Source organism: Aulonocara stuartgranti, assembly GCF_965226115.1.
Source record: "Aulonocara stuartgranti genome assembly, chromosome: 10".
Lineage (NCBI taxonomy): Eukaryota > Metazoa > Chordata > Actinopteri > Cichliformes > Cichlidae > Aulonocara > Aulonocara stuartgranti.
Window position 1 is genome coordinate 11,381,665 of NC_138946.1, and position 14,987 is coordinate 11,396,651.

At 39.1% G+C, this 14,987-nt stretch overlaps 1 protein-coding gene and 1 long non-coding RNA gene across 7 annotated transcripts in view; one reads left to right on the forward strand and one right to left on the reverse strand.

Moving 5' to 3' along the window:
* fstl4 (follistatin-like 4) overlaps positions 1-14,987 on the forward strand; it is a 225,842-nt gene that overhangs the window by 203,077 nt on the left and 7,778 nt on the right. For all 5 annotated transcript variants that reach the window (XM_082548886.1, XM_082548885.1, XM_082548887.1 and 2 more), the window contains 2 exons: positions 6,880-7,029; positions 12,903-13,010. In XM_082548886.1, the coding sequence (XP_082405012.1) occupies positions 6,880-7,029; positions 12,903-13,010 (258 nt within the window). The remainder of the gene's footprint in view (positions 1-6,879; positions 7,030-12,902; positions 13,011-14,987) is intronic.
* Positions 1-14,987, reverse strand: part of LOC309715641 — a 134,286-nt gene that overhangs the window by 3,432 nt on the left and 115,867 nt on the right. The gene's annotated exons all lie outside the window — the stretch shown is intronic.

A 14,987-nucleotide genomic window follows, 5' to 3' on the forward strand; every position in this document is an offset into this window, starting at 1 on the left:
TTAGCTAATGAGTGACCTATAGGTGAGTTTCAGGCTTCCTCTATATTTTACTAAATAGATTTCAGGATGGTGGTGTTTGTCACTGCTGAGCAGATGTGTTTTAAAATCAAATTACGTGTGAGGTAGAAGAATGCCACTCAGTGTATTCTCCATCACTTTTTTATAGTAGGTGTGGCATGCATTCATCATGCCATGGTAGAACATAAAAGTATCTCGCAGTCAGTAAAAAGGTATTAGTTTCTTACACCATAATACAAAGAATGACTATGAGGTACCAGGTGTTTATATAAGGGAAACATGCAATTATCTTTTAAAATCTCGGGCATTTTGTCCTTTAACTTCAAGATCTTTGAGTATAGGGAGTAAATCAGGACACCCTTTCATTGTTCTGAAACCAGAAAAAACATCAAACAGAACAAACAAACTAAACATCTCTGTAACTGCCGTCAAAATAAAAACATAATGCAGCAGTGACTTTTTTTTTTTTTTTTTACTTGACCACTGAAGAGAGAGGACCCCACACACTGTAAAAGGGTCCCGCCGTCTCCACATGTCTAACCCTTTGCAAATTTGGTGAGAAAGAACATTAATTCTGTGGATTTGTTAGCTTAAAGGCCAGTATGCAGGTCTTAGTAACCCATCTGTACTCGATAGCACTCCACTAGAAACTCAGGGCAGGGTTAGGTTTGGATTAACAGCCTTGCCTTTTTTTTTATTACAGACTTTCATGTGTGATACTTCAATAAGATATTTAATATTATATTTTTCTAAAAATGTGTTGGATTTACATGTAGCTAATAAGCATTTACTTATTTACTTACACAACAGCATTGTGCAGTTGCTGCAGATGTATCCTCTAGAGGTGGGTTTTGATTATCGATTTATCGCTTGGATAATGTGATATTGATTCATTAAAATCCTGAATCAATTTTTAAATATAAATGTATTTTGCCCGAAACGCCAGAATGTCAGGTTAAACCTCCCAAAATTTCAACAACTGTGTTTACGTCTTTTTTTTGCGCTGGATTCTGAAGCTGCAGGTTTTATCTCTCTCCAAACGATATTGACTGAACCAGCAGCAAAAGAAGATCCAAACTATGCTTCACATTTCACTTCACATAAGCATCGTCATGAATTCCGTCTTACTTTTGCTGTTTTATTCCACAATAAAATCACACTTCCTGCAGAGCTCTCCGTCTCTCTCTCTCAGGAATAGTTTCCCATCTAAAAATCTCTGTTTTCTGCATTATTCACTTGCTTATTATTACACACCAGTCTACCGTTGTGTGCAGCGCTGTCGGCCACTGTTTTTCTTTTTTTTTTAACTTTTTAAAATTACGCAAAATTGCAAAATGCTTAGCTGTGTCTTTAATAAAACCTCTGTAACTTTGCTCTGCTTCACTTCAGCAGCATCAGGTAATGTTCAGATGTTGATTAATGCTTTTCTTTCGTTTTTGTTCTACTGCAGAATATTTTTAAGGCAGTTATCAAATCTCCTTCATGTTTTTCTGTGTTTTATTCTCTGTTACTTTGACACAAAGACATCTGCTGTAATGCGTACACATCTGATGAAGTCTCACAAGTGTCAGCTTTCTTTTTATAGATATAAAAATATGGATATGTACTGATAAGTGATCAGAATTACAATATTTCTGACTGTCTGAGGCAAAATTTCCCCGAATCGATTAGATTCTAGAAATCAGTGACGATACCCAGCCTTAGTATCCTCCTGCTTGTCTGGCACAAGCAATCATGTCACATTCAGAATCTGTTAAATCCTCTTTCATTCCCATTCTAATGCTCAGTTTAAACTTCAGCATGTCATCTTGGCAATAACGACATACCGGTACCTACCTACACTGACTTACTGTCATGTGATTGGCTGATTCAGTATTTGTATTATTGAGTAGTTGAACAAGTGTAACTAACAAAGTGGCCAGCCAGTCTACATCCTATTCCCAAACAGCTCACCAGAAATCTCATCATCATCATCATCATCAACTTTATTTATAAAGCACTTTAAAACAACCACAGCTGACACAAAGTGCTGTACATTGGAACTGTAAAATAAAATTACATGAGATATAAATAAAAAACAAATAAAAGAAGAGTGAAATCATTAATTAAATAACTACTGCATTAAAAAAGAAACTAAGTCTCACTGAGGTTAAAAGCCAAGGAATAAAAGTGGGTTTTAAGACGTGATTTAAAAGTGGACAGTGAAGGGGCCTCTCTAACATGCATGGGCAAATTATTCCATAATTTTGGAGCCACAATAGAGAAGGCCCTGTCCCCTCTGAGCTTCCTCCTGGATCTCGGTACCTCCAGGAGCAGCTGGTCAGCTGACCTGAGAGACCGACAGGGTATGTGGGGATGAAGAAGCTCAGAGAGGTAAGGCGGGGCAAGACTGTGTAGGCATTTAAAAACAAACATAAGAATTTTAAAATTAACTCTAAAAGACACAGGCAGCCAGTGCAGAGAGGCCAGCACAGGGGTTATATGCTCTCTTTTTCGAGTTCCTGTTAGGAGTCGTGCAGCCGCATTTTGAACCAGCTGCAGACGTGAGAGCAATGACTGACTGACCCCCACATAAAGTGAGTTACAGTAGTCCAGGCGGGAAGAAATAAAAGCATGGATCACTGTTTCAAGGTGCTGCCTCGAAAGAAAAGATTTTAGTCTTGCCAGTCGCCTTAAATGATAAAAACTGGACTTCACCACTGCTCTGATTTGGTTGTCCAATTTAAAATCACTGTCCAACTTAAAACCAAGGTCAGTAACAACAGATTTAAAATAGACTTCCAGGGATCCTAAAACAACAGAGGAGGACTCACAGGGACCACTGGGTCCAAACACCAACACTTCTGTTTTCTTTTTATTAAAATTTAAAAAGTTTCGAGCCAACCAAGCTTTAATGTCATCTAGACATGTCAAGAGAGGTTTTATGGAGATGGCATCCTTGCGTTTTAGTGTCAAATAAATTTGGCAGTCATCGGCATAACAGTGAAATGAGATCCCATGCCTTCTAAGGATAGAACCCAGAGGCAGTAGATACAGAGAAAAGAGCAGTGGCCCTAAAATTGAGCCCTGTGGGACACCACATGACAGAGGAGCAGAAGACGATTCGTAACCGAGAAGGCTGACAGAGAAAGTTCTATCTGACAAATAAGACCTAAACCAATTGAGTGCAGTGCCACCAATACCCACTACATCATGTAATCGAGAAATTAAAATATTGTGGTCTACTGTGTCAAAGGCAGCAGTTAGGTCAAGCAAGACAAGAACAACATGGTTACCAGAATCACATGCCAGAAGGATGTCATTAAAAACCCTTAGTAATGCAGATTCTGTGCTGTGAAGGGTTTTAAAACCTGACTGAAAAACCTCAAAGATTCCATTTTCATCTAGAAAATCTTTCAGTTGACTAAAAACAATTTTCTCTAAAACCTTGGAGACTAAAGGCAGCTTGGAAATAGGCCTATAGTTCGCTAAAACTGTGTGATCAAGGCCAGGTTTCTTAAGCAGTGGCTGTACTACTGCATGTTTGAAATTTGCAGGAACCACACCAGAAGACAGACTGCTGTTAATAATGTCAAGGACATACTGTTGTATACTAGGAAAAATTTCTTTAAAGAATTGTGGAGGGACAGGATCCCGTGGGGAACCTGTGGGCTTAATATGGCGAACCACATCCTCTAAAGAGGAGAGCGTCACAAGCTCAAACTGAGTGAAAACAGCAGCGCAAGGGACAGAGACAGAGGGGTCAGAGTCAGGAGCTGTGATAAGAGCCCTGATGGTGACAACCTTTTCAATAAAAAAGTTCAGAAAATCATTGCAAATCTCAGGAGAAACTTCCAAACAGACATTCAAAGGAGTATTAAGAACAGTGTCAATGGTCCTAAATAACACACGTGGGTTATGACAGTTGGAAGAAATAATATTTGCAAAATATTCCCTTTTTGCCTCTTTAACAGTGTTCTGGTAGCGATGCCAGCAGTCTTTGAGAATTTGAAATGATACATGCAGTTTATCCTTTTTCCACCTCCGTTCTGCTCGACGACATTCCCTCTTAACAGCACGACTGCTCTCATTAAACCAAGGCTCAGGTTTAGCCTTAAGCTGCCTGGTTTTTAAAGGAGCCACAGAGTCCATGATTTTTTGACAGCAAGAATTAAACCAGGAATGTAGGTCTTCTGTGTCAGAGGAAACAAAGTCAGAAGGCCCGCCGAGCTGATTAAAAGCAGCAGAAAACTGCGCAGCAGTGGCGGGGTTAATAACCCGACAGCACCGAGTAGCAGCGCCAGGTTTAACTGCGGTATATGTCAAACCAACGTTGAATAACACAGGCATATGATCTGAGAGTGCACAGTCACAAATCTCCAAGTCAGTGACAGGCAGACCATATGACAGAACAAGGTCCAGTGTGTGTCCGTGCTCATGTGTAGGGCCACGTACTGACTGTACCAGGCTAAAAGAGTCAATAAGGCTTAAAAAGTCCTTTACCAGTGGCTTATCAGGACAGCATACATGTATATTAAAATCTCCAACAATAAGAACACTATCATAGTTGGGCATAATCCCAGCTAAAAAATCAGAAAAGTCGTTTATGAAGTTCTTATTGTATTTCGGGGGGCGATAGATGACAGCACAGAAAATCGGGTTTGTACGACTCACCTCAAATGAGGTAAGTTCAAAGCTGGAGAACGAAGGCTGTAGAAAACACTGCTTACATTTAAAATCCTTTTTGTAAACAGTCATTGTGCCTCCACCTCTGCCTGACGTCCGTGGCGAGTTAAAATAGCAACAATCCACAGGTAAAAGTTCAGATAGAACACTGGACTCACCAACACTCAGCCACGTCTCAGTCACACACAGAAAATCCAGATCACGGGAACTGAAGAAGTCCCGAAGAATAAAAGTTTTGTTTAAAAGTGATCTGGCGTTCACCAGGCCAATCCTAGCGGGAGCTGGAGTTGGCGCTAGGGGTTCAGGGGGTCCAGAAACCCGCCGCAGCGATCTCAGATTCCGATAATGTTGACAGCGGAGGTTTAGCCTGGGAGGGCATGGGCAGCGAGGCCGAGGAGCATGATCATCAAAGCCAACCACAGGCACCAAACAGGCATCAACAGGATCCAGAAAACGCCGAGACGCAAACAGCCTTGGCAAGAATCCATGCACTGGTCGGAAAACAGCAGAATAATTCTTTAGGTAAACCTTTAGCTTTATCAAGCGACCGCTTCGTTTACCCCGGCGACGAGGACGCTTTCGCCGGGAAGGTAGCGTGGGAATCCGGTACAGGTAACCCGGGGTTTCCGATGCAAATGGGGGCAGGGGTTGCTGCCCACCAGCTCCAAAGGACACAATATTTTGGACCACAGGTTTGAGGTCCAATAGTGTCTGGCGATCATACCTCAGCAGAGACTTTGTTTCATGGATGACACAAATTAAAAATAACATAAACAGGAACAAACTTGGCAGTGACAGACGAGCAGCCACACACACCGGCGCCATCTTGCCACGTGTGAACACAAAGTTCAAATGTTGGATAAAACCTTGAATTGCATAATTTAAAATGACAAGCAGTGGATTAACACTAATCATCGATTCTAAATTCAAAATGCCATTTAGCTTTTCATGCTGTTTAATATAGATGCTCATCTTTTAGTAAACAATGTCAGTAAGTATATAGTCAAGCCAAATTATAAAAAGTAAGTTATATTTAATATATATTGTAATTATTTAATTTATTTATTCCATTTTTTTAAGTCCATTCTATAGTTCTTCATTTCAGTCCAGTATGAAATTGCCACCTAGATCAAGGCCATCCTTCCTCCTCCTCCCTCTCTGATGTCATTGGATGACTCCTCAACTGACTAAACGTAATAGGATTACTCATGTCCATTAGTCAACAGCTCACAACTACAGAGCATATAGACTATATACCTGGGGTTTTTAATCCACTAGAGAACATCCTTTTCCTCAAGCAGGGCGCTTTAGATGGTAAAAGTTCTTGTTCTTTTGAGGGATTTGGGTTTTACAGTAGCCTGTAATTGTATTAGAGATCAATACAAACTCAATAGGCCATGTGTTAGCCAGTTCCTGCTATAAACAGCAGTTTCTCCACTTTGGTGAGGTGGAGAGGAGGTGGCAACTCTGGGAACACAACCTCTGTGCATTAATGATTACATCAGTATAATGTAAGTGAGGGAGTGTGTGCATAGTTGTCTCGTCAGCAAAGACGGTGGACTACAGGGCCTGCAGGGGACATATGTTGAGTCAGTCGATATTTGAGTGAAATTACTGCAAAGTCTGCCCTCTAAATGTTAAGGATGCAAACACTAGTTTTCTAAGAGAAACATCCAGAATGACTAATAGTTATTACAGATGCCATTTAGACAATCATTAAAAGTATAACTGAAATAAAGCAAGCAGTAGTAAAGATATGCACCTTAATATGCTAAATAATGTGCTTTGTATTTTTTAATTTAAATAATATTGTTGTTATTGGTATAGTCAAGACTTAATTGTCAGTTGTCAGAGTAAATAAAAGCAAAAAAATGCAGTTGCCAGCTCCTTATAGGTGTAGATTTTCAGATCTTTCTTATGTTTTTGGACTTTTCATTTAGAATTGTCAGCTGTATTTCAGAAGGTTTGGCTTCTGAAAATTAGATTCTTTTTTAACCATTTTCTATTATTTCATAAAAGGGACATGGTGACATTAAAGGGGAAAAAGAAAGTTTTTTTTTTAACCTAGCGGTAACCATGGATGAATAGTACAATAAAAAGCATCACAGTGCCGATCTTAAACACACCAGTAAATCCTCCCAACCTTTTCCCTCCTCTCTTGCTCTTCTCCTCCTCTCCTCTGTTGGCTCTTCCCAGGAGGAGATGTGCCCTAAAGGTGAGGGGGTGTCACCTCAACACTGTGTGTGGTCCTCAGCAGTCAACATCAGAGATAAGTACATCTATGTGACCCAGCCCCTCCAGAGCCGAGTGCTGGTGGTCGATATTCAAGCACAGAAGGTGGTGCAGGTGGGTGGAGCAGGTTATAAGACAGGCCTGTCACAACACACCAAAGACAAATATCCAACATGCTAAAGGGTCATTTTAATTTGCTCCATGCTGCTAACTGCTACAGATACTAGTGCTGATGTAAGCTTGGTAATGTAAGGAAAATAAGGCCTGCACAGTTTCTCTAAGCCTGGGCTCTGGTATGTTTGATTACAGTCCAATCCCCTTAGTTAGCTCAGCATAACTGATCCGATCATTAAAATCACCAAAAACTGTTTATGTACTATTTAAATGGAATTAAAACAAAATGTAAGTCTAATATTTTTTTCCTGTAATACAGAGTCCTACATGAGAAGGTCTAACTTCACTGCTATACAACAACATGTCACTTTTATTTTCGTTTTTTACATTGTGTTCTGCGTGGCTGTAGACCATTGTCAGTCAATCTCGTGCCGTGTCTCCTGTACAGTACAGAATGCGTTCAGCTTGTCAAATTTTTCTACAAAGATTTGAACTTTGAGAGTGTTTAAAAAAGAGAGAAAAGTGTGAAAATGTTCATGCCTGTCTGAGAAAAGTGCATAAAGTTTGTATTGGGGGGTTTTACAGCCTTAAAACATCTATGATAATTGTAAAAAAATAAAGTTGCGTACTTCACGGATTTCACCTATCGCGGGTTATTTTTGGATCGTAACTCCCGTGATAAACGTGGGACCACTGTACAAGTATTTGCACACAAGTCATCAGTAACAGTTATCGTGGATTATCTACTTACTGTACATATAGAGCTGGCAAATCATAATGTGATGGGCATTTATTCAGTCAACACAGTTGACATTCACTTGTTAAAAATGTGTCAAAACCTTTTGTCTGCCTGTTTTGAAGTATACTATATTTCAAGGAAAAATAAGAAAAAAATTAACACCTTTAAAATTAGCAGGGATACATTCAAGCAGAGTTACACTATATGTCAAACATCAAACTGTGAGACAAACAGAGTTCAGACTTGACACACTACTGAACTGCAACCAATGTAAGAAGCTACATGCAAGGTAAAATAAATCAAATGCACTTCAAGGAACAATATGGTGCCCAGGTGGGTGCTAGCTGCCTTACCATTTATCTTGCCTGTAACGGCTGTTTAGAGATTAAATCCCTCAGGGGTCCTTCCCAGGGTCAGCATCATTTATACTGAGGTGCAGGATGAGAGGAAATAGGCCTAACTCAAGAGGAAAGAGGTGAAAGAAGAAAGGGAAATGAACTAAAGTCTGGGATAAGAAAATGAGGGAACCAAAGATCCAAAACTGTTATCTGTCTTATCTGTTCTCAGTAGTCACTTGATTGAGTCTGGATATGTTTTTATTTCGTATTAAGATGTTATTTTAAACCAGATCAAATATAAAAGCATATTACTGTTTTGAGCATTCTGACACACATCTACAGTAAGTGGTTCTTGAAGCTGTGATCAGCTGCCTGCTTTCCTTGTCTTTTTTTTTTTTTTTTTTAACTTCATCCAATACTGTAAAACTGCTTTTTTGTCCTTTGCTCCCAATACCCTGCCTCTTCCACTCCCCCCTCTCTTTCTTGAAGATCCTCTTTGGCCTCTGGGTGCAGGCGGTTAATGCATCCTCCTTTTCTTTTTTTCTTTTTGCTTTGTTATCTCAAGACATCCTTTGTCACAAGACACATTTGTCATTTCTTTTAAGACAGGAGAGATGGTGGCAGGCTGCAAAGCACAGGCAGAGGGATACGGATGAACGATATGTGTGTGTGTGTGTGTGTGTGTGTGTGTGTGTGTGTGTTAATCAAATAGGAAATTTAGAATGATCGATTCATTCTAATCTTAGAAAGGTGTCCTAACAATGTCTCACCTTTCAGAAACATCCCAAAAAGCATAAGTGAAGGAAGTCTTCTGTGCTCTGCAACAAAATCCTCAAACCTGTCTCTAGGATCTGTTTATATTGTCTGTAGCCGACAGTCAGACAGCTGAGCTGTAGGCAAAAGATTGGAAAGGACTTTATCTAAAAGAAGGAGTGAAGAAAATAAATATCTGAAGTATAAACATGCTCTCAGTGGAAGAATAACTGTATGAAATGGGTGATAATATGACCTGTTTTCTTTGATACCAAGTAACCGCTGCCAATGATTTGATCTGAGTCTCCTCAAGATTTACATGAGATGGTATGTATATGTCTAAATGGCATGGTATTTAAATGGTATTTATAAAGCTTATAGGTAAGAAACAATAGAGGTGTTCTAAATATTAGGTGTGATCAAAAGGTTTTGCACACAATTCAGGAAGGCCATGTAAATGCTGCAGCAGTAATTTTTGTAATTCAGGATTGTGTGTTTACACCCACACAGCCTAACTAAAATAAGAGACCAGATCATTAAAACAAATGTGTATGCTTTCCTTTAAAAGTCCCCGTGCAAACACAGACTGGCGTTGTTAGTTCAGGGACTTCACACACACATAAACGCACACTACTCTTTTCCCCTCAATATTTCCTTTTGTGCACGCTGTCGGCTGCTTGCCTCCTCATTTCAGCTTGCCAGATTCATCACAGCATGCTGTGGTCAAACTTGTCATGTCCTGTCTGTAAGGTCTTTAGACATGCTCTTGTGACCACTTCAAGGTGCACATTTGTGATTTGCACCATGGAGTAGAAGCAGTACCTTATAAAAGAATCTCCATCAGCACAGACTGGGTGATATGCTGTGGTCATACTCGTAATGCGTCAAAAGGAAAACATTCAGCACAAATTACAAAGACATCTGGGTGCATTACAATGTGCCTGCTTACAGGCATTTAAAATATTTGTTTTTAACAAAAAAGTCTTTGCCTGATACCTAAATTTCAATTATTACCCCATGAAATGATAAACCATTTCAACAGCTTCACTTCTGAGTCAGTGGAGATGCACTAGATCCTTCAAATGTGGTAACTTTTAAAGAAACTTTAATGGGAATCACAGTGAAATTTCAATCAACTATGGGTCTTGCTTTTTTTAAAGATGATATCTGTCTGAAGTTTTCAATGGTATAGCCTCAGAGCATTACCATCCACAGGAAAAAAAAGAAAAAGAAAAATATTTCAAAGCAGAAATAAAGGAAATGCCCAAACTGCTGATTTTATTTTTGGGTGCTTTATCATTTGCTTATTATAGTGAAAAGTTGTGCACTTTTTAGAAAGCCTTCATATGTTTCTGAACCCTCCCATCCAAAAATTCCCAAAAGACACCAGGATGAAGGTTGTAAACATGTGGAGAAGCTACAACGACAGAGGCTAGCGTGGTTTTCATGCTGTTCCAAGCAAGAAAATGGCACATTTGTTATCTTTCCCAACAAAGGGATCTAACCTTGACTATGATGTGTCAGACCTGTGCCAGCTAAGCCTCCCATTGGGTCCAAAGACAAACAGCACATCCGCTAATTAAAAAGAACGCCAGATGGCAAAAACCTCTGTGTAGTTACTTAAATAGTAAGTTTAAATTCATTTTGAGGCTGCAGTAAATCAGTTGCACAGAGTTGTCGTTTAAGATTTTGTTATGAATTTTCATTTTTCTAAACCCGATCGATCATCTTTGCTCAAGGAGCTGAACAATATTCTAGTTTCCTGAATGATAGAAGTGGTCCTCTATGGCATCCATATGCTTTTGTACTTCTGTTTTAGTGATGGATGCTGTCAAGTGACCTACAGGAGATCATCTACAGCACAGATTCTATCTAGAATTAAAAATTTACTTTGTTTCAAGTTTTTTGCTGCTACAGCTCTTTGACATCTAGCCAGGTTAGATTGTTATCACTGTGTTTGGGGTTTTCTTGGAAAGACATGCAGAAAAACTGTAAAATGTGTCAACCTTTACTATATCTTTTTCTTTTGTCATCTGCCAGTGGAGCCACTGAAAGGCAGCCCTATGAAGTGTTTTGGAATCAGTTCAGATTGCAGTCCACATCTCTAACCATGCAACTCTACTAATAGGTCAAAAATTGGACACATATATTCTGAACAATAACTACTGAACAATATGCCTGATTTTTTTTTAAATTGATTTCATGGAATTTTTAATTGTGATTCATGGAATTTAACCGCTGCCACACACATTTTGAATAATAATATTTAGTGTGCTTGCCTGAAACAAATACTTACTGTGTTTGTTGGTCTTATGATATATCTACTTGTAATGTTCACTTAATCATCTATTTTTATTTTATTTCTTTAGACCAAAGTTCTCTTAACCAAAATTGGGGCAGACCAAACCACAGAAAAATTACAAAATCAGCATGTATTATTGATATTTCATTTCCTGTGGAGTAAAGTTCAAAACACCTAAAAAATCAAACATCAAAATCCCATTTTGATTGAGAAAAAGAATGTCAAAATAAAAAACAAAATGCTAAGAAAACAAAAATAGGACGCTTAAATGTATATCTGAGATTTACCATCGTAACCTTTTCGTCTTATCTTTTGTTGGAATCAGAGCACAGCAGCGTTGGATGGTTTTGGCTCTCAAAATCAATCCCTTTTCTTTAAGTCAAAACAAGCATACCCCAAGTTCTTTATCCTTAAGAAAATAGTGTGATCACTTCATAAACAAAGAAGTTTTTTTATATATATATCTTGTTGTAAAAACAATCATTTAAACAAGTCAGACCTTAAGACCACCGTTAAATAACACTTAAGTATGTTGGGCTTTTAAATGACTGCCTTCCAGGTTGCTGCATTTAGGCCTTACCCCATCTTTACCTCTGCTTCTATTATGTAGAAACCAACACACACATACATCTGCTCATACTATACATAGGCACATGCTGAGTTGACACTTGGCTGACCAGTGCAGAACAGAGGGCTGGTCCTCCCATTACTGAACAAAAAGCTTGTGGTCTCGCTCCACTGGTGAGGGTGTCAGCAGCTCCCTGTCCACCCAGCCAGAAGCAGGGTAATGGATTGTGTTACTCCTCATTGTTGACATTGCAACAGATCTGAGGTTTAGTATATTCCCATCCTCTCCCTTCTCTCTCGTTTCAATTCTTCTTTTACTGCTTCCCCTTTCTGCTTTCGTCACCTGATGTGTGTCAGATACCTTAACCAAAATCTCTTCAGCAGTGACATTATACAGGTTTTGTTTACATCTGTATATCCTATCTCCTTTGCACTCCGTCAGTGGCCTGACGTGATAAGAGTTTTCTGTTGACTCTATGTGTTACAGAGTGGATTTTCTGGTCAGCAAGTATACTGCTCTGTCACAAATCCACGCATCATGTGTACTGTATAGCTGTTACGTGGATTCAGTTAGTTTTGATCAGATTATACTGCTTCTAAAAAATCTGACCCGTTTTATCTCCATTGTATTCAAGCAAAACGTTTAGCATGTTGCTAAAAGCTTCTTAAAGGTTTGGCAGTTAGCAGGATTTAAGTGTTAAACAAGTTTTTCTTCTTTTTAGTATATTTGCAAAGCCAATTTTTAAGGGTTTTTTAAATCCTACTTTGTTCACATCTGTGTTTGCCATCATAGTATGTCTACTATCCACACCCCTTTTTGCTGGAACAGCACTCTATTATTATAATCTCAGTGAAACATTGTAAAGCCATTTGAAACACATTACATCCATAATATGATAAAACATTTTGGTTGTGAAAACAGCGATCAAAAAAGTGCGCAGGATACCTTTTATCACACAGACTGCCTTGTAAAACATTTGCTGGGAATGAAATGAAAGGATCAGGATGTTCTCTAAATTGTCTTTAATCTGATAATTAATAGTTTGTTTGTTTTTGTTATATTTGTTTTGCCCCTTCTGCATTTTCTACCACCATGAGCTATTCTCCTTTCCAGTAAAGAGGACTAATTTCCCACAATTATTTCTTTGTCCCACACTCTCTTTATGTCCTGCAGGCTGTTGCAACAGACCCTTTTCCAGTAAAGATGCTTTATGACAAATCACATGACCAGGTGTGGGTCCTAACCTGGGGGGACATGGACAAAACCCACCCAACACTTCAGGTAAGTGTGAAGTACTTTGCAGCAGTTACTTTTGATAGACAAGCTAAATGGTTCAACTTAAATTACAGCTCTGGGAATGAGAGGGAACTGGATATTAACTATTAAAGGGACACTTAAGCATTTTGTGCTTTGTTTTGTCTCCTGTCTGCAAAAAAAGACAGGCTATTATTTTGGATATCTTTCTTTAATAAGGAACAGGGAGCTCATCGGTGTCGCAGGCTCGCTTGTTAATCAGTGAACTGTAATCATCGAACATAAAACAAAGCTTAGAGCAGCTATAAAATTACAAAACAGACCTGCTTTTTATCATCCGTCTACACTTGCTTTTTGGTGGTGTGTATTTCTCAACTCTTGATTCGTTCCCTGGGAGAGTATAATCTGCGTTAGCTGTAAAAAGTTTACCAAGCGAGGAAAAACCTGGCTTATAACTAATTGAGCACACTTGTGTGCCAGCGTCCTTTGTTTATGTGATAAGTATTTGTGTGACAAAAACTAATCTATGTATGTTTTAGAGCATTTACCAAGCCAGCAAAACAGCAATTCACAGCTGTGGTGTTGTCGGCTTGTGCCGAGCGTCCCTTTGGGCTGCTGGTGCTGGAGGCTTCACAATTGAGAAATGATCACAGGTGTGGTTGTATTTAATCCACCTCAGGGGATGGGTTGTGACAAGGGAATAGGGAGGAAGATGCAGAGAGGGTCGAGAAGGTGGAGGGAAGAGGGAAGAGACCAGAACTGGCACCGATGCTGTTTTTAAAGGGCTGGTATTTTTAGGTCTGCCTGTTTTGCATGTGCATCGGTGGAAGATAGTGTCATGAGTAAAGCTACCAAGGGATCGCACTGTAATCTCTGTAAATGACAATAACATGTTTATTGTTCTGCTTTGTCTCTTTGGGTGAAGGGACCGCATTGTAATTAAGTGCGGCCCTGTTTTCTGTCTTTATGATTTGGAGACGTTTATAAGGATTGTGCAATAATGATACAGTCAAATTTACGTGTGTTTCACTTATTTTCAGTATAGATTTTTTCCCCTACTCCAGTTATTTCTTAAGCTCTCAATTTTTTGTGAAATGGTTCTATGAATAACACTTCTCCAGGATACTGTAATGGGTCCATTTTACATCATTATTTTTAGTTTTAATGTTAGATTCTTTCGGATCACAAGGTGCCACTACGCTTTGGCATCAAAAAGTAGTGAAAAGGATAACTGCCTGTACGTGGGTTTTAACAGTTTTCCACTGATTTATAATCTACATGGCCAGACTCCATATGTGTGCATAGATTTTCAATTTCTTCAGGCTTGCACTTCTTCACAGAGTGTAGGTGCATAAGCTGGAGATGTGTTTTTGTGTAGTTATTCCGTTTTAAGGGGAGCACTCAGTGGTTTTGAACTTCTATCAGAGTTGTAATCTTAAAAACAGCAGAAAATTCTATCAAACAATGTTTTTCATCACAGAAGAAAACATGGTTCTCCCTATTTTAATTTTGAAACAAATACAAAGAGCAGCTTTGCATAACAGCTGTGCAGAAAATGCATTTTTGTTATTTTCATTTTGTTCATTTCCCCCTCTTCCTGCCATGGTTCAGAAGTAATGAATAATTAGTGAACAGGGTAGGAATCAATCAAAAAAATGCAATTGCAGACAAACTGCATAATGGATTGGAGGCCACATGGATCACACCACAAATAAATGGTCTGATAATGTCATTATCATTTGGACTGAATGTAATTGACCTGTTCAGCAGCAGCCTGTCGCTACCAGAGGCACCGCTTCGCTTCGGCAGATCATACATGTGTATGAGTGCGTGTCTCTGCTCGTGCATGTTAATTTGAGCACTCGAGATGTGCGGCTGCACGCAGGTGTGCATTCATCTCAGTGTGTGTGGCATTTTTAAGAAGCCAAGTTTGAGGATGGCTCAGTAATTCTGCAGAAGCACTGAAGAGAACGTGATTGTCAATTCATTAGGGAAGACAAATGG